Source organism: Mesoplodon mirus (assembly GCF_964341445.2).
Source record: "Mesoplodon mirus genome assembly, chromosome: 8".
Lineage (NCBI taxonomy): Eukaryota > Metazoa > Chordata > Mammalia > Artiodactyla > Ziphiidae > Mesoplodon > Mesoplodon mirus.
In genome coordinates, this window is record NC_138984.1 from 34,846,710 (window position 1) to 34,872,884 (window position 26,175).

General features: G+C 37.2%; 1 protein-coding gene and 1 pseudogene across 7 annotated transcripts; one reads left to right on the plus strand and one right to left on the minus strand.

The window, feature by feature from the left end:
- Positions 1-201: 201 nt before the first annotated feature.
- On the plus strand, positions 202-1,207 carry LOC309809790 (heterogeneous nuclear ribonucleoprotein D-like; annotated as a pseudogene). The gene has a single exon. The product of its transcript is annotated as a heterogeneous nuclear ribonucleoprotein D-like (transcript).
- A 3,903-nt stretch (positions 1,208-5,110) lies between these two features.
- Positions 5,111-25,944, minus strand: STRADB (STE20 related adaptor beta). 6 transcript variants are annotated; one of them, XM_082630924.1, is made up of 14 exons: positions 25,792-25,943; positions 25,275-25,416; positions 23,584-23,665; positions 22,628-22,724; positions 19,589-19,669; positions 14,615-14,714; positions 11,418-11,539; positions 10,210-10,318; positions 9,206-9,329; positions 8,010-8,181; positions 7,606-7,710; positions 7,190-7,437; positions 6,455-6,497; positions 5,111-5,947 (listed from the first exon to the last, which is right to left on the minus strand). In XM_082630924.1, the coding sequence occupies exons 4-14, from the start codon at positions 22,637-22,639 to the stop codon at positions 5,804-5,806; spliced, it is 1,260 nt and encodes a 419-aa protein (XP_082487050.1). In that variant the 5' UTR covers positions 22,640-22,724; positions 23,584-23,665; positions 25,275-25,416; positions 25,792-25,943; the 3' UTR covers positions 5,111-5,803. The 6 variants fall into 6 exon arrangements, with proteins under 6 accessions (XP_082487050.1, XP_082487049.1, XP_082487051.1 ...); XM_082630923.1 differs by lacking the exon at positions 25,275-25,416; XM_082630925.1 differs by lacking the exons at positions 25,275-25,416; positions 25,792-25,943 and adding an exon at positions 24,179-24,740.
- Between the last annotated feature and the right edge of the window lie 231 nt (positions 25,945-26,175).

The following is a 26,175-nucleotide window of genomic DNA, read 5'->3' on the forward strand; positions in this document are numbered from 1 at the left end:
TCAAGTATAATATAAAAGAAAACCAGTTGCATCATTTGCAACCATTCTGTAGGTTTTCTCTTCGTTTTGTTTATGGTTTTCTTTGCTGTGTAAAAGCTTTTAAGTTTAGTTAGGGTCCGCTGCCATTTTAAATCCAGCTCCATACAATGCTCCACCACTGTTGCGGCCACGACTCAGACTGCGTGACAACACCCACCAGCCAACAATTCTGCCACCATGGAGAATATAAATCAGTACAGTAACGCAGAGGGATCCAAGATTAACGTGAGCAAGAATCAGCAGGATGACGGTAAAATGTTTATTGGAGGCTTGAGCTGAGATACAAGTTAAGAAAGATCTGACTGAATATTTGTCTCAATTTGGGGAAGCTGTAGACTACACAATTAAAACAGATCCAGTCACTGAAAGATCAGGAGGATCTGGATTTGTGCTTTTCAAAGATGCTGCTAGTGTTGATAAAGTTTTGGAAGTTAAAGAACACAAACTGGATGGCAAATTGCTAGACGCTAAAAAGGTCAAAGCTTTAAAAGGGAAGGAACCCTCCAAAAGTTTTTTTGTGGGTGGACTGAGCCCAGATACTTCTGAAGAACAAATTAAAGAATATTTTGGAGGCTTTGGAGAGATTGAAAATATTGAACTTCCCATGGATACCAAAGGAAATAAGAGGATTTTGTTTTATTACATATACAGACAAAGAGCCAGTTAAGAAATTGTTAGTAAGCAGTTATCATCAAATTGGTCCTGGGAAGTGTGAAATCAAAGTTGCACATACAAGCAACAACAAAAAGGAGGAAGATGTGCTGTAGCTGGTGGGTGAGGTGGTGCTGGAGTCGTGACTGAGGTCAGGGCCAAAACTGGAACCAAGTAGTAATTATTATCAAGGATATGGAAATTACAATAGCACCTATGGTGGTGATCAAAACTACAGTGGCTATGGCTGCTATGATTATTCTGGGTATAACTAGGAACTACGGATACAGACAAGGAGATGCAGACTACAGTGACCAAAAAAGCACTTATGGCAAAGCATCTCAAGAGGGTGGCAGTCACCAAAACAACTGCCAGCCATACTACAAGGGGACATTGAAGAAAACAGGAGGAGATTGCTTGCAGGATGACAGTGAAGATTGGTCTTCGGTTGATCTAAGATGATTATTCAATAAAAGACTTTCTAGTGTACAAGACACAACTGTGTCCAACTGTATATAGCCACCAAATCGTTTTAACTTTGTCTTCTGCTGTGTTATGACTCAATGTGGATTTGTGTTTATACAAATTTTATTTGTATGATTTCATGTTAAACCTCAAATAAATGCTTCCTTATGTGTTAAAAAAATAGATAATTTGAGCAGGCTGATCACTAGAAGTGAAACAGAATCTGTAATTTTAAAAACTCCCTGCAAACAAAAGTCCAGGACTGGATGGCTTCACTGGGGAATTCTACCAAACATACAAAGAAGAACTTATACTAATCCTTCTCAAATTCTTCCAAAAGATTGAAGAGGAGGGAACACTCCCGAACTCATTCTATGAAGCCACCATCAGCCTAATACCAAAACCAGATAGAAACACTACCAAAAAGAAAATTACAGGCCAATATCTTTAATGAATATAGATGCAAAAATTCTCAACAAAATACTACCACACTGAATCCAACAACACATACAAAAGATCATACACCACGACCAAGTTGGATTCATCCCAGGGTCACAAGGATGGTTCAACATATGCAAATCAATCAACGTGATAAAGAAATGACAAAACCACATGATCATCTCAATACATACAGAAAAAGCATTTGACAAAATTCAACATCCATTCATGACAGAAAAAAAATCTTACCAAAGTGGGTAGAGAGCGAACATATCTCAACATAATAAAAGCTATTTATGACAAACCTACAGCCAACATAACACTCAACAGTGAAAAGTTGAAAGTCTTCCCACTAAAATCTGGAGCAAGACAAGGATGCTAACTCTCATCACTTCTATCCAACATAGTATTGGAAGTCCTAGCCACAGCAATCAGATAAGAAAAAGAAATAAAACATACCCAAATTGGAAGGGAAGAGGCAAAATTGTCATTATATGCAGATGACATGATACTACACATAGAAAACCCTAAAGACTCCACACAAAAACTACTAAAACTGATAAACGAATTCAGCAAGGTAGCAGGATATAAGATTAACATACAGAAATCTGTTGCATTTCATTACACTAACAATGAACTATCAGAAAGGGAAAGCTAAAAAAAAAATCCCTTTTAAAATTGCATCAAAAAGCATAAAATACTTAGGAGTAAACCTGACCAAGGTGAAAGACTTAAACACTGAGCACTATAAAACACTAATAAAGGAAACTGAAGATGATTCAAAGAAATGGAAAGATATCCCATGTGCTTGGATTGGAAGAATACTGTTAAAATGGCCATACTACCCAAAGCAATCTACAGATTTAATGTGAACCCTATCAAATCACCCATGACATTTTTCACAGAACTAGAACAAATAATCCTAAAATTTATATGGAACCATAAAAGACCCAGAATTGCCAATGCAGTCCTGAGGAAAAGGAACAAAGCTGGAGGCATAACTCTCCCAGACTTCAGACAGCACTACAAAACTACAGTAATCAAAACAGCATGGTATTGGCACAAAAACAGACATATGGATCAATGGAACAGAATAGAGAGCCCAGAAATAAACCCACACACCTACGGTCAGTTAATCTTTGACAAAAGAGGCAATGGTGTTGGGAAAGCTGGACAGCTGCACGTAAATAAATGAAATTAGTACACTCCCTCATACACAAAAATAAACTCAAAATGGCTTAAAGACTTAAATATAAGACATGACACCATAAAACTCCTAGAAGAGAACATAGGCAAAACATTCACTGACATAAATCATAGCAATGTTTTCTTAGGTCAGTTTCCCAAGGCAAAAGAAATAAAAGTATAAACAAACAAATGGGACCTAGTCAAACATATGTTTTTGCACTGCAAAGGAAACCATAAACAAAATGAAAAGACAACCTACAGAATGGGAGAAAATATTTGCAAACGATGTGACCGACAAGGGCTTAACGTCCAAATATACAAAGAGCTCATACAGCTCAATATCAAAAAAGCAAATAACCCAATCAAAAAATTGGCAGACGACCTAAATAGACATTTCTCCAAAGAAGACATTCAGATGGCAGAGGCACATGAAAAGATGCTCCACGTTTCTAATTATTAGAGAAATGCAAATCAAAACTACAATGAGGTATCACCTCACACCAGTCAGAATGGCCATAATTAAAAAGTCTACAGACAACAAATGCTGGAGAGGGTGTGGAGAAAAATGAACCCTGCTACATTGTTGGTGGGAACATAAATTGGTACAGCCACCATGGAGAATAGGATGGAGGTTCCTTAAAAAACTAAAAATAGAGGTACCATATGATCCAGCAATTCCACTCCTGGGCATATACCTGGAGAAAACTCTAATTTGAAAAGATACATGCACCCCAATGCACTATTTACAATGGCCAAGACATGGAAGCAACCTAAGTGTCCACTGACATGAATGGATAAAGAAGATGTGATATATATATATATATATATAATCCATGTTGCTGCAAATGGCATTATTTCATTCTTTGTTATGGCTGAGTGGAATACTTTCTACTGTGTGTGTGTGTGTGTGGATTATCATACTAAGTGGAGTAAGTCAGAAAGAGAAAGACAAATATCATATGATGTCATGTATATGTGGAATCTAAAATATGATACAAATGAACTTATTTACAAAACAGAAACTCACACAGAAAACAAACTTATGGTTATCAAAGGGGGAAGTGGGATAAATTAGGAGTTGGGATTAACAGATACACACTACTGTATATAAAATAAACAACAAGGACCTACTGTATAGCACAGGGAACTATATTCGGTATCTTTTTTCTTTTTTTGCGGTATGTGGGCCTCTCACTGTTGTGGCCTCTCCCGTTGCGGAGCACAGGCTCCGGACGCGCAGGCTCAGCGGCCATGGCTCACGGGCCCAGCTGCTCTGTGGCATGTGGGATCTTCCCAGACCGGGGCACGAACCCGTGTACCCTGTATCGGGAGGCAGACTCTCAACCGCTGCGCCACCAGGGAAGCCCCTATTCAACCCCTATTCAGTATCTTATAACCTATAACGGAAAAGAATCTGAAAAAGAACATGTGATTTTATCCATATATCTCTCTATGTAGATATATCAATATATATACCTACATATATATATATATATATCACTTTGATGTACACCTGAAACTAACACATTGTATATCAACTATACTTGAAAAAAAAAATCCACTGGTTCAGCTTCTCTGGAGAACCCTAACACAGTGGACCTGAGAGGCACTGTTTCCCAGCCTCCACAGTCCTGCTTTGCAGTACACATATTGACTCTCCACACAGATTTGAGAGCACCTCCTCTGTGGTTCCTGTGAGCTTCTGTTGCTGAGGGGAAATGAGAAGGTGGAGGTTAGTGGAATGAGCTACAGCCCCCACCACTACAGGTGATCTCAATGCCTCCACTGGTACTCATCTCTTTTCTCTCCTCCACCTTGGCAAGTCTTTGTGGCTTGCTTGATGGAGTAACCCAAATATCCTTGAGGAGGGCTGGCCAATAAACATGAAAAGATTTGTGTTTCAGACTATTAGTCTATATATTACTGTCTCATTGGTTTTCATTTTTAAGTCTTAAAACAATCATTTCAAAATAATTTTTAAGGTAATGTTAAATAAGAGTGTGCAAATAAAGAAAATCTACTAATTGAGGTAAATCCCAACTTATCACAGTCCAAACTACATATTCTTTTGGAGACAGCATATCTCTTTTGCTAATAAGGTAAAAACTATTGAGTTCTCTATGTCCTTGTAAGTTGGATCTCCTACAGGAGCAAGAATAATCATATAAAGGGCTGGAAAATCTGCTTCCATTGAATCAAATACCAGGCTGTCCCCAATTCAACAGGTTATATAAATAAATCTGTTTGAGAAAGAGCTTTCCTTGGCAAAACAAATTAGAATGTATGTTTTAGATTTGTCAAACCACACAAAGAACATTATTATACTCAATTGAATAAATCTTTATTGAGCTCCCACGGGGTGCATGAATTTAGGATCTATAATTTACATTAAGTAGAAAAGTGTTACTTTAGACCCTTAACAATTAAAAAAAAAGCAAATTACAACTTCTCTATATATTTCAAGTGAATCATTTAATGTGAGTGAGGCTCAGTTTGATATTACCATAAGTATTAACACATGAAAATGGGAAAGTATAAACATTTTCCCTTCTATCAAAAACAGGTTTGATGCCAGGATAAACTAGCCTGTTGGTGTAACAATAGCTGATTAAAAAGGCTAGAGAATCTGGAAGTAAAAAACGTACTTGGAAGCAATGTCCTCTGAGGGCTCATTCCCCTGAGGGCAGCAAAATGCTGAAAAATTTAACTGGCTCAAAAATTATACTGAGAGATCAAAAAGAAGAGTTAGTCACAGCTTGGGAAAAAATTTTGAGAACAGATGACACTAAATGTAGTTAGATTAATAATTCCAAAGTTTCCCTGGAGTTATAATAGCACTCTGAGCTAACCAAAGGGGCTATAACCTCATGCTCCTTTGAACAGAGTGGTTTTAAATGATAGATTCTCCAGTGCACCAACTGTATTTTCAAGTATAATTCTAGTATTTGTACCTAGCAATACAGAAGAAAAAGCAGCAGGGAGAAAATGTCAAGTATATAGGACATAAAAGGGTTTGGCAGCCCTAGAATTCCCAGTTTGAATCTTTTTCATCAGGAAAATCCCATTCCGGCTCAGTCCAAGGTGACACTGGAGGTGGTGCTGTTGATGGCCTGTGACAAGCAGGAGGCAACAGTGAAAGTATTGAACTCTGGCTTTCTTCCTTCATCTGTTAAAGAAACTCAAAATAAGGCTGTTGGTACATAAATTCAATACATTAGTTTTATTTAGTAAAAAATAACTTTTAAAGAAATCATGTTAAATGTGTTTAAATTGTTTTTAGGTATTTTCACTTAAACATGCCTTTGATTCTGGTCATCCAAAAACAAGAAGAAGTAACAGCCAAATAAACTGACTTTTATCAGAATTATTTTGCCCATACATAATTTCTAGCCAATATAGAAAAATAAAATGTCTCTACGTTAATCAAAATATAAGCTAAGGATAAAGTAACACATGATGATATTCCGTTTGTCTTTACTCATTTTGTTTCGCAGAATGGAAATATTTTAGAAAGTCTATAATTAAACTACCAAAAACGTTTTCTTTTTAACTTTACCTTATAAGAAAATTATTAAGAATCTTAGTAACCAAACTGTCCCATTAAGCCAACAAAATGATGTGACTTTTTAATAGTATTAAAAAACATCTAAACAACAAAGATAGATCAGCTCACCTGTTTGAAGAAAACATGGGATAATAAACTGCTTGCTGATGGCCTGAAATTTTTTTGAAAAAATTATTTTAAAAAAGACCTCATATTAGAATGTAGATTTTTTTGGTGTAAACTATGTTAGAACTTAGGTTTAGAGCTATAAAACTCAATACACAAAAGTTAAAAGGAAAAAATATATGTAAGGAAGCCCAATTCTTAGCTTCAACCTTAACTAATGAGAAGAATTAATTCTAGAGATAACCTTCAATTAGTCTGTGACTTAACATTTATTAGGCACTTACTAATTATAAGGAACTATACTATGCATTAAGGGGCTTAAAAAGATTAAAAAGACACACACCTTATTTCCAAAATGCTAACGCATTAGTTATCTGTGATAATAATTATTGTAATACCAGCAACTAACACTCTTGTACTGCTTGGAAGTTTCTAAAATGTCTTAACATAAGTGCAGTAATTAACGTCCACAAAGATTAACTGATTTTTACAAGGTGACTTGGTTAGGAAATGACACAGCTGAGACTGAAGCCCAAGTCTTCTTCTAATCTATTCTTCCCATTTGCTCATTGTCTCCACTTGTTTTTAGCATTGGTATTTTCTGGATTAGGCTACTGTATAGTTTTTTGATGAATAGACTGATGAAAGATTTGAATTTGGCAAGAAGGAAATATCACAAAACTTCTATAAAATACAAGACACAGATGTTTTATGCTACTTAGAAGTGACCAATATTACCTTTTCTCAGGATCTTGCTGCAAACAGAGCTGTACCAAGCTAAGGAAGGCAGGAGAGAATGTTTTGGAGGGTGGTGTTTGCAATCTGTCACTATTTACTGTGCGAGTTCCACTGGAGGAGACATGTACACTTTCTCCAATCCCAGAGTCTACACCTGATCGGGAATTTTTCATTCTGGATTCTGACTGAGGGAAAATACTGATATCCAATGGGCTATAAGGAGGACCTTTCAGTTTCTGTAACAACATCTAAAAGAAAGAAAAATTTCCTTCAGTCATTTTCAGGCAAAATATTAAAGCAATAACAACAATAATAAAGGTTCTAAGAGTCTACAGCAAAGATGTTTAAAAGAAATTATCTAGAATGTAAGGGATCTTATGAAAGGAAAGTAGTTCAGGGATTTTAGAAGCATTTACCTGAGTCCTGTGCATGTCCTGGAAAGGTACCTGCCCACTGGCCAATTCACATGCTGTAATCCCAACGCTGTAAATATCTGACTTTACATTATATCCATGTAAATCCTGTAGAACAATTAATTTGAAGTCCTTTACTGTAAATACCCTTTAAAAAGTTACATACATATACTTTTTTGATAAAGGGTGGTGAATAATAATGGAAAAAACTCATGAGAAATCAAGATATACCTAATATTTGGTATACATTTAAAAATTCCTAACATAATAATTTTGACAAGAAAGAATAAAAAAAGTCTTGCAGTAGGCCTTTCATCAATCCAAATATAAGGGCACAACTGTCCTTTAGTCAAACTCAGAAGACACTTAAGACGCATAGACAACCCAATGCAATGGCCACACCTGACCTGTCTCAGTAGTTCTGGACTCAGCCACGGCTGCACTGATGTGCTGAACTGTGGGAAATCATACACAGCCCTATGCTTCTGTCCGTGCTTAACCAAACTATGCAGATGGGACAGGCCAGAGAGGGTCACTAGGCCATCACCAGAAATGAGGATATGGCTGGCTTTAATACTCCTAGAACAAAAAGAAACAATCCTAAATACTAAGAAATTGGCCAATGAAGAAAGGATAAAAATCTGGTCAGAATAAATCCATGTATTCCCTTGGAAATCAAATACTCCTTAGAAGTTATAATTTAAAGTTAAATGCAATATTATCCAATAAAAGATAGCCTCTCATGGTATTAACAAAATTTATAAAGATATGTTTAATGTAAAAATTTCCTTCATCAAATAAATTATAAAAGAGCCTTGTTTTTCATCCTAAACACGGAAACTGGAAACTAATAGAGCAGGATGGCCAATAGTCTGGTAAAGTATAATAAAACCTTGGTTAATTAGAATACTGTCTGATAGAAATCCTCAGTTAACCAGAATGCTGCTAAGAAACAACAAACAGTAAGAAAAAAGCTTTGAGGTGAAATAAACAATAAGAAAACAAGCTTATTTAAAAGCAACTTAATTAAAAAGGAAAACAAATTCCCAATGTATCTTCGAACAGCACTGTTTTTAACATTCAGCCAATTACTTCTGCACCTACAGTTTGGCAACAAGAGAACTGATATTTAGTATGATAATCTCAAAGTGCTACAGAACACTTAAGAAATCAAAGGTTTAGTTACAATCTGTATATGATATAAACATGACATACAACTGAAAAGCAGATAAAGCAGCTCTTCATTTGCTTAAGGAAAAAACAAAACACAAGCGTTAACTAGGATCCCACTCTCCACAGCTTATACCCCAAACCGATAGGTTCTTGTAACCTTCATTACTGGGACTTGAGCTGTGCGAGGACAGGCACTCCATCCCAGCACGGAGCACAGCAGTTGGCACAGAGGAGGTGGTCTGAACATTTCTGGTAAATGAACTATAAAATGTAAGCATCTACTATACCTACTGGTCCCTTCCTCCCTCAATTTTCATTTGCAAGTTTCCTATCCTCCATTCTAATACTCAATTGCTCCTTCCTAAAATCTCCCTAAAAGACTTCTTCCTCTCAAATTCTTTCACTCTGTAAAATACAAATAAGTAAATACCTGTGAATGCAGCCATTTTGATGCAGATAGTTCAACCCTCTCACTGCTCCAAAGAGAATGTTTCTTATTAAAGTTTCACTCATTCCTTCAGGAAAGTAAGTCCTCAAGAGTTGACTTGCTGAACCTGAAAGAAACCCCTAAAATCTTTAGATGAACACTGAAAGTGATTTTGCTTCTAGCTATGTTTTAAATGTTCTTATCAACCATAAACACACACACACATACACACACACGCTCGCATGCACACGCGTTACATTTTAGAGTCTAACCACTTTCTTATGCCAAAGTAATTTTCCTTCACCAATCTTTAAAAAGACTTTTCTAATGACATGCTAGAGATTAGGAAAGTGAATTAACAATATTCAATATTACTAAAAAAATACATACTGTGTGAGAACATATATATTTTAAATCCACAGGCAACTCACAAAAGCTATCCTAAAAATCAAAGCTCTAGAATCCATCCATTTATTTATTCAGCACACCTACTGAACACTACTTGTGTTAGGTATTTTATGAGCACCTGGGGATACCAAAATGAAAAATACATACATGATCCTGCCCTCAAGAAGCTCAAATCCAGTGAGGGAGACAGGTACACACACAGATGTTTACAATACAGTGAAATAAGTTTACAATGCAGAGAAACAAGGATAGGGATGGTGTGCACAAGCAGAAAAGCTACTTTTGCTTGAAGAATAACAGCAGCTCTCCACTGAGAAAGAGGAAGGAAACTGAAGGGAAAAAGACAGCTTGTTCAAAGGATTGACTTCTTGGAGAAGCAGTCAGTGGTGGTTTCAATGATCATGAGACCCATTCTACTTTTTTTCCTGAAGACTAAAATTCAGCATGAACCAGATATAAAAATATATCATGAAATCTAGAATTAGCCATCAGATTTATAAATTAAAAGCAGTGAATCATAAATCTAAGATCACACTCATCCTTAATTATAGCATCCAGGCCAAACCATGAATTATTTTACCTAAAATGAGTTTTCTTACCATAGGCCATAAAAGGAGAAATAACCCAAAGCCAGCTGCCAACGGTGAAAACAGTCCAGTAAGTTGTAATATTGGGATGCCGGAAAAAGTGGGATAGAATCACTGCTTTCTAGTATAGAAACACAGAGACAAGACATTTAAAAACAACTTTTTTAGCTGATCCACGTTGTTATAAAGCAGAAACTAACACACCAGTGTAAAGAAATTATACTCCAATAAAGATGTTAAAGAAAAGAAGGGAAAAGTAAATAACAATAAAGTGGATTTAAATAATAAAACAAAACAAAACCAAAAAACCAACCTTCTTCCTCATTATGAGGATAACAGCAGTAGTGGCAGCTTATTAGTACCAATAATGGAGCTTATTAGGACCACGCACTGGTCTTAGTGCTCTCATGTCTTGAAATCTCACAACCACTACACAAAGTATGTGACGTTACAATTCCCATTTCACAGAAGAGGATGCTTAGAAACAAGTTAGAAAACTTGTCCAAAAGCACATAATTAATGAAAGTAGGATGTGAACTTATTAGACAGTCTGGCTCCAGCGGTCACAGTCAATAACTATACTGTGTTCTTATGATAGAAACATTTAAAAACTACATTAAAATATGAGTATAAAAGTCACTTCTAACATTAAGTCATAGAACCACTGTTAACATTTCAGTATAATTTCTTCCAGTCTTCTTCTGTGCAATATACATGTGCACATATAAATAGTTAAAAAATTGGGATAATATCAAAACAAAATCCTTCCCCTCTTTATATCAAAAATGATCAGTGACAATTGAAATGGTATTATAATATTCCTGAAATGCAATCTGTTAAAATTTATCAATTCAGAAGCTAGTTTTACTTAGCTGGATGAAAAGGAAACTGTTTGCTTTTTGTTTTTTCTATTTCCCTATACGATTATTTGTGACTGGACTGACGAGGGGTATTTAAGTAAATTCCAGACCAGTGTTCCAAATATGATATTCATTTGAAGGAACTTATAGTAGTTACCAAAGTTTGAATATATTTGCTCTTTCATGGATCTGGCTTCCAAGTATTCTTTCCAATTCTGTAATTGCATGTTTATTAGAAGAAAGAAATCTACCTTTCTCTAACAGAACTACTAATTTGTGAAAAAAAAAATTCTTATAGGTGTAATCTCCTCAAATAGACATTAAATTAAATGTATCTTTTTTTTTTTTTTGTATTGTTACCTGTAAAGCTTTCAGGCGTTCTTCAGTGCAGTTTTCCAGATTTGTAATTTTTACAGTGACCAGTGTTCCTGTAGGAGTATGACGTGCAAGGTGGACAGAAGTCAAGTTGTCAAATCCTCTTCCTATAATCAGACGTAAAACTTGTGTTAATGACCAAAGGAAAAAACTGATAATCTGGACTTCATCAAAATTAAAAATTTTGGCTCTTCAAGAAAACACTGTTAAGAAAATGAGAAGGCAAGCCACTGATTGAAAGTATTAACAATATTTATATCTGACAAGACTTACACACAGAGTACTATATAAAGAACTCTTATAGCTCTATAATAAATGACAAACATCCCAACTAAAAATTAGGCAGACTAAATAGGTAAGCCACAAAAGAAGACACAGAAGTGGCCAACAAGCACATGAAAAGATGCTCAAAATAGAGGAGTAGGAATTAAACACAATATACCATTACACACCTATTGTAATGGTTAGTATTGTGACTTGATAAACAAATTGTTACATTCAAACAATGGAATGTTACTCAGCAATCCCCTACTCCCAGTCCCTGGCAACCACTGATGTGATTTTTGTTTGTCATGTAAATAGTATCATAGGGAGTACAGTTTTTTGTGTCTGGCTTCTTTCACTTAGTATAATGCTTTTGAGATTCTTCCGTGTTTCAGTAGTTAATTTCTCTCTATTGCAGAGTAATAAGCCATTATATGTATATACCACAATTTATTTTTATCTATTCATAAATTGATAAACTTCGGTTGTTTTCAGTTTTTTGTGACTACAAATAAAGCTGCCAAAACCATTCTTTAAGTAGACATATGTTTTCATTTCTCTTTGGCAAATACCTGCAAGTGGGATTGCTAGGTCGTGTACGTTTATTGTAAGAAGTTGTCAAACTGTTTTTGAAACTGGCTGAACCTCTTTGCATTCCCACAAGCCATGTATAAGTACTGCAGTTACTTGACATACTCACCAGCATTTGGTGTTGTCAGTTTTTAACTAAAAACACCTAGAATGGTAATCTATTAGTAGACACCTAATACATGTTAGTTTCCTCCCTCTCTCCACAGTCACCAAATTCTGTCACTTTTATTGTTGAAATGCAGTTAATCTGAAATTCATCCCTTCCTCCCCAGTGACAAGCATCACTTGCCTTAGCTCAAGTCCTGTCCTTGTTCTCTGGATAGATGCAGTGACTTCCTCACTATGCCCTGCATTCTCGATCAGGACATGCACCAAAACTACTGATGGAACTACTTCAAAAGCCTGTGCCTAGTTCCCATTCACCAGAAATTTTGATTCAGGAGGTCTGTGATGGGATATAGGCACTGCAATGTTTTAAAAAGACTCAGGTGATGAGGATGATACCCTTCTGGCTGTAAATCCCTGATATACTATATCTTCCAGATTGCTGCCTGGAACTGCTGCCAGTTGTCCTTCTAAATTCGACATTTTATCAAAAGAAAGGTACTACAGTGCAGCAGCTGAGAGCTTAGACCTTAGAGTCACAACAGTTTGCTTTCAAATCACTAACTGTATGACTATTACTTAAATTCTCAGAGCCTCAGTATCCTCATCTGCAAAATGGGAGGGCTAAAGGGGTGAAATGAAAAAATACATATAATATGTTCAGCCTGATGCCGATTAGATGCTATTATGATCATCATCACTATTCCACAATGTCTCTCTGGTAGAGACGATAAATTCCAAACCTTTCCTTAAATCCACTGAGTAATGAAGTTGGTACGTTGCGGGGCTGACAGAGAGAGTCTGAACTTCTATATATATACCCCATATGAGATCTTTCACAATGTGTTCCAAGCCTCCTTTTTCAGATTTATCTACTCCTACTGCCTACTCTCCCTATGTTCCTGAGTCTAGGCACAGAGCAGCTATGGGATAGTCCTTCCTCAGTCACCTATTGGAGTAATTATTTTTTTACCTTTTTTGGATTGACACCATCTGAAAAGTCCTTTCTAATTTGGGGGCATTTTCCATCAGTGCTATTTTAGAAAAGGTCAAATCCTTATTTCTCTTTTGGTCACCTTGACCTGGGCATGGGAGGGTCAATGACATAAGCTTGGTCAATTGGAGGATGAAGTGAGTGACAAAAGAAGCAGAGGAAGTCAGAACTCACACTTAAAACTTATCTAAAATCCCATTTTTAGTAGAAACTTTTTTCAGTTAAGTTGGAACTCACCAGTGAGGTCCAACACCATCTAGTGGGGTTAAAGTACCCTACTAGCGTACATTAACTAGGCTGCTCTTATGCTGTGACCCAGGCTACGGTTCTAGTCACATAGTTTCTCTGGGTTTCTTCCAAGCCCATTTCTTTAGCCAATGATTCTGTGAGTTAGCAAAATTGTTCAAAAAAGTCTTTTAGTTTAAGTAGTCAGGACTGTTTTTTGTTGTTTGAATAAAAACCCTGACTAGAATATTTAGTAAACTTTTCCTCATGCTTCAGGATCCAGCCCCTTTTTGCTATCTTCCTTGACTCCTAGAAGAGTCGAGATGCACAGGTGAACGCTCCATCTTCTCTGTTCCCATAACACTTAGCACATCTCTACTATAGTACCTTCCAGTGCATAAGACAAAGTTATCTTTCATGTTCATCTTCCCAGAGAGGATGTGAACTCCTCAAGTGTTTTACCTGGCTTTATATTCCTAGCACCTAAGAGAGTTATCTCTTTGTATTATTTAAGAGATGTTTCTGAATACTCAGAGCAACTTTTCACAGGTATAAGGCTAAAAACAATAACTCAGCCAGTTCCAAACTTAACTGAAAAAAGTTTCTACTATGAATGGGATTTTAGGCAAGGTTTTAAGTTAAAAGAAAGTAATTTGGTTAAAGGACTGTAACTGAAAAGATTTACATGATTTGGTTTAAATCAGACAAATGATCAGAAGTTCCCCACAATAAAGATACAAATAACAAATGTTTAGATTATTTAGTGTCTTCCTCCTCTACAAGTACTTCAGTGAAAAAGTAAAAATTCTAGAAGGTAATCTTGAAAAAAATCTGGGCTACTGTTTTAGGACAGATAAAATTAACAGATCCGTTTGACTGACACAATTAACATTTAGTTTTATGCTGTGGGTAACAAGAGAGACCTGCTTACAAAGTAATCTTTTTGTCATCAATTTCATTTCTAACAATGATGAGTCAATTATATGCAATCCAGAATGATTACCTATTTCCACTTGGAGTTCATAGTGAGAAACGTTGGTGGAACAGATCACTTCACTGGCTCTAGTGGATGGAGGCAACAAGGAGAGGGTTGGCTCATCAACCTGCATTGTTTTAAAAATATGAAAACAAAATAGGTATAAACTTTTTGGTGCCCCAATTTGGTCCCCTACTCCAATGTAAAATACTGATATTGTCTTTTCAAACACACAAGTGCTCATTAGGAAGGCACTGAAAAGGTGGCTTAAGAGACTGTTTTAAGATCCAAAAAGTATTTACAACAGCTAATAAGGGAATGCTAGTTATAAAGCTATCAGCCTGTGAAGGGGGAGACGGCTAGAAACACAGATTTACAGGTAGTGAAGAATACTTTCCAGCACAATTCCCAGGAAGCATTCTTAGGAGTTGCCAAGAATGGCTGTTGACTCTTCAGGGTATCTAATAAATATATCAAGGGAAGAAATGAAATGACCTATGAGGAATATTCTATTCTGGTGCTGTTAACAGTCTGGAGGTGTTAACAGTCAAGGAACAATTTCCATACTAAAACCTATTAAAAGAAGCTGAAGAAGTTTTTCAAAGATGAGATGAATCAGAAGGGAGGTCAGAAAGAAAAATAAGCCTCAAGAGATGGGAGAACAGGATAGGGTACCGAAGTCCTGAGTTAATGGCCATGTACCACTATGGCCTTTCACGGGATACTATGGAGTCAGAGTGCTAGGTCTGCACCAGATCCCAGTGGCACTGAAATAACATGCACACAGGAGAAAGAAGAGGCCAACACCACTGGCATCATATGATAGCCATGAGGATCTCTAAAAGGACACCAGTACTCCAAAGGCACTTAGCAACCTTTACAGGCACCAGCAGGTGGCAAGAATCTTGTTACTACCTCCAAGGTAAAGAGAAGGAAGAAGGGAGTTAGGAATGACATTACTATGTACTAGGAATTCTGCTAACTATTTTTTACATTTGATTCTACATGTTCCCCAAGCTTTTAAGAGCGCAGAAAAATATAATTGTAAGCTCATGGTAAAAGGTGAATAATCTGCAAAAGGGATGAAAGGCTATAAAAAGAAATTCTACCATACGATTGGAAATAATCCCAATGAAGAAAGAAATCTAAATAAATCAATTCAATTTCTTTAGAACAAGTAGTCTTAAACTCAGATTTAAAGAACACATATAAGAGAGAGAAAGAAGAGCATGTAGCAGTTTAAAAAATGTTTAAAGTGATAAGCTATAAGTCTGTCAGGAAGGCTACAGCACAGAATGAACTGAGGCTTACAGTTCACTGCTTGAAAAAAATGGCATCAGGTCACCAGATGATGGATTGAAATAAGACTAATCAACCTCTACTTTGCTTCCATCAACTCCATTAGGGAAATAGTCTTCTTTAAACTAGGAGCACTTAGGTTGTAATTAAGTAGCTGAAGCTCAAAACAGGTTGTTTTAAATAGGTTCAAAGCTCCAAACCAAAGACAATTACATCTAGGATATTAAGTCTGAAAATATAGTAAAACTCAGATGAGAAACCCAAATGGAAATAGTCAAACATTGACTCAATTTTCAAAAAAGGGAAAAAAGCATAAAGGGGCAAGCTTGATGCTGTTGCCCAGTAAGGTCTGGTATCAAATCACTACACAAATGAGTTATGGACACTTAAGAAAACAACATGGTAATCACAAGAAGACAATATAGGTTTACTAAGAGTAAATCATCTTAAAACTAACCTCACTTCTCTTTTTGATTTCATGACTAGTTAGAGAATTAGAAAGCAAAAATCATGGCAGGGTCCTTGTCCTTGTCAAACTTTTTAATAACTTTTTGAACTAAAGATTCAAAAGACCTGGTTAATGAATAATGTGAGAAAAAACTCATGAAAACAATACCATTTACAATAGCACCAAAAAGAATAAAATACTTAGAAATTAACTTAACCAAGGCAGTGAAAGACTTGTACAATGGAAACTACAAAACATTGCTGAGAGAAATTAAAGAAGACATAACTGAATGGAAACATAACTCATGTTCAAAGATTGGAAGACCTAATATTATTAAAATCTCAAGGGATCCTGAATAGCAAAAACAATGTTGAAAAAGGAACAAAATTGGAGGACTCACTCTTCCTGATTTCAAAACTTACTACAAAGCTACAGTACTTAAAACAGTGTGGTGTTGACACAAAGACAGACATATAGAGCAAGAGAACAGAATAAAGAGCCCAGAAATAAACCCTCACATATATGGTCAAATGACTTTTGACAAGTGTGCCAAGACCATTCAATGGAGCTAGGACAGTATTTTCAACAAATGGTGCTGAGAAAATTGGATATCCAGATGCAAAAGAATGAAGTTGGACCCTTACCTATACAAAAATTAACTCAAAATGGATCAAGAAAATATTTGTAGGTCATACTTCTGATAAGATGTTAATACCCAGAATATAGAGAGAACTAAAATTCAACAACAAAAAACAACCCAATTCAAAAATGGGCAAAGGACTTGAATAGACATTTCTCCACAGAATACATGTATGTGGTCAATAAACACATGAAAAAATGCTCAACATCACTAATCATTAGGGAAATGCAAATCAAAACTACCATGAGATAACACCTCACACCCTTTATGATGGCTGTTATCAAAAAAGCAAAAAATGAGTATTGGAGAGGATGTAGAGAAACTGGAACTCTTGTGCTCTGCTGGTGGGAATGTAAAATGGTACAGCCACTGTTGAAAACAGTATGGTCATTCCTCAAAAAATTTAAATAGAATTACCATAGGATCCAGCAATTCCGCTTCTGGTTATATACCTAAAAGAATTGAAATCAGCGTCTCAAAGAGATATTTGTACTCCTATGTTCACAGCAGCACTATTCACAATAGCTACAATGTGGATGCAACCCAAGTGTCCACCAACAGATGAATGAATAAGGAAAATTAGTATATACATATAATGGAATATTATTCAACCTTAAAAAGTAAGGAAATTCTGCAGTATGCTGCAACACTAGTGAACCTTGAGGACATTATGCTAAGTGAAAAATCTCAGTCACAAAATAACAAATACAGTATGATTCCACTTATACTGGTACTTAGAGTAGTCAAAGATCAGAGACAGAAAGTAGAATTGTGGTTTCCAAGAGGCAGGGGAATTATAAGGGAAGGAGGAGCTACTGTTTAATAGGTACAGAGTTTCAGTTTTACAAGATGAAAAGAGTTACAGAGGTGAATGGTGGTGATGGTTGTACAATATTATGAATATATTTGATGCCACTGAACTGTACACTTTAAAATGGTTAAGATGGTAAATTTTATGTTATGTGTACCTAGCACAATAACCCCTCCCACAAAAAAAGCAGCACTTGTGGAAATTTCCTGAGTTCTAGGCCTCTATCTTGGTAACAGCAAGGAGTCAACAACAGACACTTTACTTTCTAAACACTACCTGTCTGAAGGGTAATACTTGAATGAAAACTAGGATACTATACTAGTTAGTATAGGATACTAACTAGTTGGATACTATATCCTATTGTACAACAAGGTACATAACTAGAAGACTTTACAGTATTAGTGAGTAAAAAGTGAAATGACAAAAATGATGACAATTGAAGATAAGGTCAGAATAAATTTATAAATAGGATTAACTGGGATTACTCTATTTTGTAGGACTAAGGTATCTGCAAGGCAGGTTCTATTTTATAGAAAGAATTATAATATAAAATGAAAATTAAGAGATTTAGAGGGGAAAATCCCAGAGAAATATTTACTTCTCAGCATGTTTCTTTAAATATTATTTAATACATCAGGCATTGCCCAAGGATGATAAAGATACAAAAGACAGGATGCGTATTTTATGGGGATCACGTGGAGAGACATATACATCAATCATTGCGAGATAATATAGTAAATGCCATTTTATGAGGATGTCTAAGATCTGTAGGACCATAATAGAATTAAAGGTACAAGAGCAAAGGCTTCAGAGATGTGACATTTGAGCCAACTCTTTAAGCACGAGGAAGAATTTTAGAGGGGTATTTCAAGCAGAAATAAAAGTATGTGCTAAGACTCAGTAGCAATAAATGAAACTCAAACATTAGACATATTCCATACCATTAAGAGTCCTTATAAAACACTAACAAGTTTAGGCTTTATCCCATACACTTTAGGAAACCAATGGCAATTTTAAAGCTGGAAAGTGGCACAAACAGGCCTGTATTGGTAACAGTGTTGAATACTGATCTGAGTGGGAGAGGAGGTTATATGTGTGTCTAGGATACTAGCGGCAATGTGTTTACCTGCAATAGTCCAGGTGAGAGATGATGAGATTTGAGTAGTAGCAGTGATCAGGTGAAGGAGGGGATGGACTCAAGGGCATTTCAGAGACAGATCCGTAAGACTTGGTGTGTAACTAGATGTGAGGGCAGAGGAAGAGGCAGTGTGAGGATAACTCCAAAGTTTCTAGTTAGGGTGATTTAGTAGATGGATTTTCATTTGCCAAAGCAGGAAATTCAGTAGGTCAGTGAAGTTTTGAGAGATTAAGGTTTTACTCAAACTGCACAGAGATGCCTTTGAAAATTCTAACCAGAGGAATTCTACAGACACATCTGGTGCCCAGGAAAGAGTCCAAAGTTGCAGGTAAAAACTTAAGAATCATCAGTCCTACCTGATGACAGGGTCCCTCACAACCTAAAGGAAAACCTCAGGTAGCTCCAGACAATCTGAAATCTGAGCAACTGAAACCACAGGAGCCAGTGAGACTGCTTAGGGAGAGTCTGTTTAGGCAGAAGAGCAGAGGCCAATTATAGACTTCTGGAGAATAGCTTATGTAGAGGAAGAAGAAACAGTAAAAGAAGAAAAGTGAAAGAAGAAAGAAGTAAAGAAAAAGAGATATAGGAGAACCAGAAATTATATTCTGTAAAATGGTGTCACAGAAGGCAAAAGAGGAGTTAATTGTACTTAACCATTTTCTTACCAAGTTTTGATGGGCACTGGTTTCAGACTGTTTTTCAGGTCTGAGTGATTCAACTTGTGTTCGTGAAGTGCAGAAACAATCCTGTAAATTCAGAAATATACTAAATAAGTGAAAAATAAGTCACAAGATAAGTAAGGGTGGCATGTGGATACAAAAAAGTCTGTTGACTGGGGTGAGGACCAGAGAGAAAGGGCAACGTGCAGGAACTTGAACTGGAGCCAGGATTCATACTGTGGAGGTTGACAGTATGGGAGAGAACGGAGAAGCAGCTGGGTATGCAGAGGACAAATTTCATATCTGCTATAATTTTACTTGGCGCTATCTCTGATTCTTGCCCTCTACCCTGGAGGTAATAATATCAATTCATTTTTACTGCTGGTGTTAATTTTTAGCCCTTTTGTAATCTTTGCAGTGTTTTTCTGAATATTGAGCTAGAGATTTATTCTGCTCATCATATTATTTTTATCTTGATCCTCAGATTTTCTTTTTCCCTTAAGTGTGGGAACCATGTTTATCCACATTAAACCACACATTGAGTATATCAATATTTGGAACCAATTTTGTTTCGTAAGGTGATAAACATCTCTAACCAACTCAAATCAAATTAAGAGACTTAGTTCCATTATCACAATTTACATTTTCCTGCATTTCAACTCAGTGTTCTGTTATCACATATTGTCAATAAAGAAATGTAACACCTACACATGTTAGTGGTGTGAAGCTGATGTTATACTTATTTAGGAAGAAAAGGTATGTCAAAAGAAAAGTATAAACAAGTTGTATGAAAGAGACTTTTAATTATTTTCAAGCATCTCATGAACATTCATTTTTATATGAACATTAAAGTATAATATCAAATGAGTCTTTAAGACAAGTCTATTTTGCAGTCACTTACTTAAAGTAATCAAACTTCCTTTAGCTTAAAATATGCCAGAATTTCTCATTAATCAAACTAATCATTTTCCCAGTTAGCCTAAATTACTGATTAAGTTGAATTCCTACAGTCTGTACATATCAATCTTACCACAATAATTTGACATATATCCCCACCGTTTTATGTAAAACTCGCCCCTGTTAGAACAGGAGCTAACAGTGTCAAGATAGCTGTAGAATCATTTCCTTTGCAAAGTTTCTACTGGTTTGTGTAGGGTGAATAAAATTTACAATAAAAGTTTTTGAAGATACTTAATACTGTTGTTCATATAAAAAATAGCCACCAGTTACATCATTTATATATTATATTTGGTACTTACATATATTTTCCAACATTTGCCCTGAATCTTTCACAATAATCATTCATACTATTGTGTGGGAAAGGGTTAGCAGGCCTAAAACTGCTCTCCTTGGAAAGGCCTATTTGCAAGGTTGACCCTTGGCTGGTATCTAGGAACTCAGATTTTGGGAGGGTTCCCACAATTCCCCAGTAAGAATGGATCATGGTGTGCCTAAACTGTCTATGCAAACAACAAGGTTTATGCTGAACACCTGCTTTCTTTCTGGGAGTCTGGAATTTTGTTCCTGCTGCTCCTTTGAAAACACCACTTCTTAGCTGTCAAATAGAGGTAAAAGTTGAATGAGGAAGAATCCTTCATAAGCAAAAACATTAACTTTATCTGTTACACAAATATCTCACTGAGGAGAAAACAAGAATGTTTTGATTCAAAGGATTCAAAATATTTCGTTGCAAGAAGAATACAAAGTAAAATTATTAACAAACTGAACAAATATAAATGACCCTATCAAATTCTATTTTTCCAAAAATCCATAATTATGAAATAATAGATTAAGTAAGATGTCCTTTCCCCCAAATTTGGAAGCCCTGGGCAACCACACAGCCCTTTGAATCTCAGTATCTCCATTTATCAAATGCCCTTTTACATCTCATCCAACCTACAAATTGACATAAAATTGTTAATCTTAAGGAATCCTTTAGAGCAGGAGTCAACAAACTATGGTCCACGAGTCAAATCTGACCCGCTACCTGTCTTAGTGCATACAATTTTACGGAAACACAGACACATTCATTTGCATTTATTTACATATGGCTTATGGCAGATTTTTACAAGAGTAACTTCATAGAGATCACATAGCACGCAGATACTACCTGGGCCTCTAAAGAAAACGTCTGCTGATGCCTGCTGTAGAAAATGTAGTTTCCAGATATATAAAGCTCCCCTTTTAAGTAGAGAAACTTTACTTTAAACATAAAGTAAATGCATTATATATTTTCCAAATAACTCACAATACAGTCTCCTAACTTCATAGTTCTTCTGCCTCTCAGACTTGGCAAGTGATAGAGTGGATTGGCAGATGTGAGTTTGAGCCCTGGCTCTAATTCTTCGCAATCATGGGCCAAACTCCAAATGAGGATTATACCACGTGCCCTGCGTACAATTTTGAAGACTGAGAGAGATATACTATACGAAAGTATTTGTAAATTACAAATCATCATACAAATGCACCTACCACTTTTTAAAAGATCACTGCTTTAATAATTCAAATATTCAAATAACGTATTATATTCTACATAAGACACAATGAAAGTCCTAAAACTACTTAATCTAGAGTAGATACCATGGACTTAATATAAACAGTAACCATGTTAGTATCTATACATCATATTAGACGATGATCCTAATGTTTCTTGTCTTGTTAAGACAAGGGGCTTATTTTTCATACTATTTTGCTTGCCTTTAGCCAGATGGAAATTTGTCAAAGGGATTTTTGAAAGATTTAAAGGATAAGGCATAGCTAACTGGATGGAAGAGTAATGTCTAAGGACAGTAAATGTATGAGAAAAAGTGGGTACGGGACAAAGGAATAGAAGGAGTATATCAGAAAAGTATAGGAGAAGCTCTTTTTTAAAGAGACAAAAACTCAATGATAATTTAACTCATTTTTAAAGACCAGAAGTCTTTCAGATCAAAATAACATCTCAGAGCCTGAGAATATTCCATCAGAGTATGCCTATTGCGGCTTTGCACTAACATCTAATTACTCTAATGACACAAAATTAGATCCATGCTTACAAAAACTTACCAAAAGAGACATTGAATCGCTTTAGTTCACAGAAAGTGAGAAAAATCCATCTACTCCAAAGAAGACTTCTGCTTTATCTTCAAGATACAGAAATATCCTAGTATAAAAACAGAAGCAAAATAACTTATATTTTCATACAAATTCCTTAAAGATCTAGTTGCCATAAACCCACCACTATAGGGGCAGCTATTATTTGACACAAGGACTACAGACATTCCTGAAAGGTGTCCTTACAGAGCATTTCTGTTTACTGAATACTATTTGGGATCTGACATCACAACAGAAAGGCAGAGTGAAGTTGAAAGGAGGTTCTGAATATTTCCAAAGCCTCGATAAACCTGCATCTCTTCTTCCTTATCTTTTCTATACTACTTTTATACAGAACCCTAAGCAAATGTAAAAGCAATACAGAAAGGCAATGTTGGACCCACTTTTAATACAAATGATGCCCAAGAATTTCCAATGGTTCTACTTAGAAGTAAACGTTGAATCTTCCAAAGCTTCCTTATCCGATTAATTACCTATTAAATCATCTAGGGTCACTGACCAGCAAATTTGGGAAAGAGTCAAGATTAGCAACAGAGTAGGAATTAATTACATTTTCTTCTTGCCATGTTTAATAAAAGATTTTTTTTTCAGTTTTCATGTGAAAATAATATTTTCTGTAGGTTGAATATTTTTTACCTTATGAATCTTAGTTCTCATTTCCATTCTTCTTGGAATTTATTGACAGATAGGAAAGATATAGATTATTATACAAATAATTCCTTCCACTTTCACTGATGGAGTATTAATCTCAATAGTTTATGAAGGCTCCAACAGATGCAGAGGTTTAAAATAGTAACTTATTCAGATTCAAGGAGCTACAAAAGCACCACCAAGTTTCCAAATCTTTCCTAATAGAAAGGGTGGCAATGTTCGAAACTTGCTAGTGCTGGGTATTCCCTTACACCTACCCAGTATCTCTTTCACCTAAATTGTGGTTCATTATTTCATTTTAATGAAGTCCCCAGGTTTGATCAAGGCATCTGCAAACATCTGAACAAAATGAGAAAGAAAAAGCTTTTGTAAACCATAGATATTATACAGCAGCATCCAATTTTATTGCTAAGAAAAGATGTCAATTTATTCAGGATATTCACTACAAACCAAAGGAAGAGAATGAGAAGAAGAAAAACACCCGAAATGGTTTATTTTTGTCACCTGCCATTCATTACCATCAATTTAAGGCACTGGTGTTTGCTGTGTTACAAAAGGGGTAATGCAAAACCTGCCCTGCTCACTTTCCAGGGTGATTCGGATCAATGAAATACTTTATCTGAAAGTGCTCAGAACTACCAAATACTGTTATCAATAAGAGCTTGAGAAGATGCTCTGAAAGGTACCAAATGGTAGGACTCATTTGGAAAGTAAGTTGGCAATGTTTTGATAACTATAAAAACGTTTGTCCCTTTTGACCCTGTAAAATTCTCACTTCTAGTAATCTATTCTAAGGAAATATCCAAGTAAATGAAGAAACCACACGCATGTAGAAAGTAATTACCCTGTTACCTGAAACGGTCAAGTATTCATCCCACAAGTGTTTAATGAATGGCTGCCATGGGTCAGGCACTGTGCTGGGCACTGGGGACACTCACTAGTGATCGAGGCAGACAAGGCCCTGACCACTTGAAGCATACATTTCTACAAGCAGAAAGATCAGGGATGTCGTGATTAACTGAATTTCCTGGTTCTCAGGACTTTGTTTCTTGCTCTTTCCGTGTAATATCAGTTAAGTTCTTTCTTAAATAACAACAAAAAACCTTTAAATTCCATTACATTATCTATTTTTCAGAAAAACTCATAAGAAGCGGACACAATCTGTGAGAATTGTCAGTACTAAAGGGGTTGCCCACGTGCGTGGCTTAACCCCAGATGATTTTGCTTTAGATGTGACAGACTATTAAGAGATAATTTTATGAGACATTTTGAGGTCAAGGCAGCAGCTGACCCTGCTAAGAGACGGGGTGAGGGGGGGTCGCTGAAGGGCGGGGTATAGATCTGCCGTCATAATCTTCTCCTGCATGCTCTTTCACTAGGTATGAACATAAACCCTTTTCAAAAAATCATACTTGAGACTTGTATTTCTAAATGTATTTACAAGTATATCAGTGTGGTCCCTCGCACTTATATCTAAAAAGCGAATTAGAATAAAGGTTTCTAAATAATTTAAATTTGTTCTAAAATAGGATGGTTCCTCCGAAAGCTTTAATCTGAAAGGTTAACGCTTTCTGCGACAATCGGAAGGCGCATCTAAATTACATAACTCGGGTTTTGAGTTAATTTAAGCATCCAACAGAGACCCTTGTTCCAGGGAATGCAAAAAAGCCAGATTTAACTCTCTTTGCGGAGCTTTAAAATTACTGTAATTTTCAAAGTTATCTTGGGAACCCATAAAATCTTAAAAATTATAGCCACACACAACTCGGTAGAATTTTCCAAACTTAGCATCGTGACTCAGGCTTTCAAAAAATATTTACTAAGCGCCTACTGTATGCCAGGCTCTATCCTAGATAGGCGCTGTCACCAATCCCAATCGAGTTCTGAAGAAAAAGGTACACGACATAACAAACCCACGAGGGAAAAACACAACGCTGAACTTAAATACCGAGGACGAAACGCGGCTTGAGCGTTCAATTACGTAAAAGCTTCCTTCCGAGTCCTGCTTTGGGGGACTTTGCAGCGAGCTCGCAGAAGGCGGCACACAGAGCCGGGCCGGAGGGCACCTCGGGTCTGGAGACTCCGCGTGCCTGTGAGTGAGGCCAAAGGTGACAGCAGGGGTGGGGGTGGCGCCGCGGGCAGCTGGGCCCCGCGCACCTGGCACCGCCGACCCCAGCAGGCACCGCCGACCCCAGCAGGCACCGCCTACCCCGCACGCAGGTGCCTCGGCCGCCGCGCGGCCCGAGACCCCGGGCCGAGCCGGAGCCGCGCGGCACGCAGGGGCCGCTCGCCACGCCGAGCCGGACTCCCGCCACGGCTCCGTCGGCCTCCCGGGTTCAAGCTGCAAGCGGGGCGGCGAGTTCTAGCCTCCAGCTTCCGTAGGCGCGCGCTGGCGGAGCCGCGCTCCCTCACTTCGCCACCAGCCCGTAGCCCTTCCCCTCCCCAGCCCGGCCTCCCCTCATTACCCTGGCGGCGACCGCGGCCAGCGGCTCTCCTCAGGCGGCCAGCGGTGCGGGGCCCGGGCGCCAGGCCCGCCCAGCGGCAAAGCGAGCGCGCAAGGGCCGCTCGCGGCACAAGCCGCGGAGCCAGGAGGGCGGCGCGACCCGTCTGGCACTGTGGGCCTGGAATTCTGCCCCAAACCCCAGCAGCCCTCCGGCACTGGGCTCGCCCCACCCTGGACCCAGGGTCGCGGCCCCGCCCCCGCCCCAGGGCTAGCAGCGAGAGGCGTGGCCTTCAGAGTTAGGGGGCGTGGTCGAGAGGAAACTACAATCCCCAGCAGGTCGTGCGCTGGTGCCGTGCAGGCTGCTGGGAGAATGGGTTTCCCCTTCTCTTCCCCAAATGTGTGGGGG

What these genes read in the sequence shown, in the direction of transcription:
- STRADB (XM_082630926.1), bottom strand. An exon ending in CCAGTGCCCATCAAAACTTG is followed by an intron (nt 14,715 to 19,588) that starts GTAAGAAAATGG and finishes AAAACAATGCAG; the next exon opens with GTTGATGAGCCAACCCTCTC. An exon ending in CAAAATGGCTGCATTCACAG is followed by an intron (nt 8,182 to 9,205) that starts GTATTTACTTAT and finishes TTTTTGTTCTAG; the next exon opens with GAGTATTAAAGCCAGCCATA.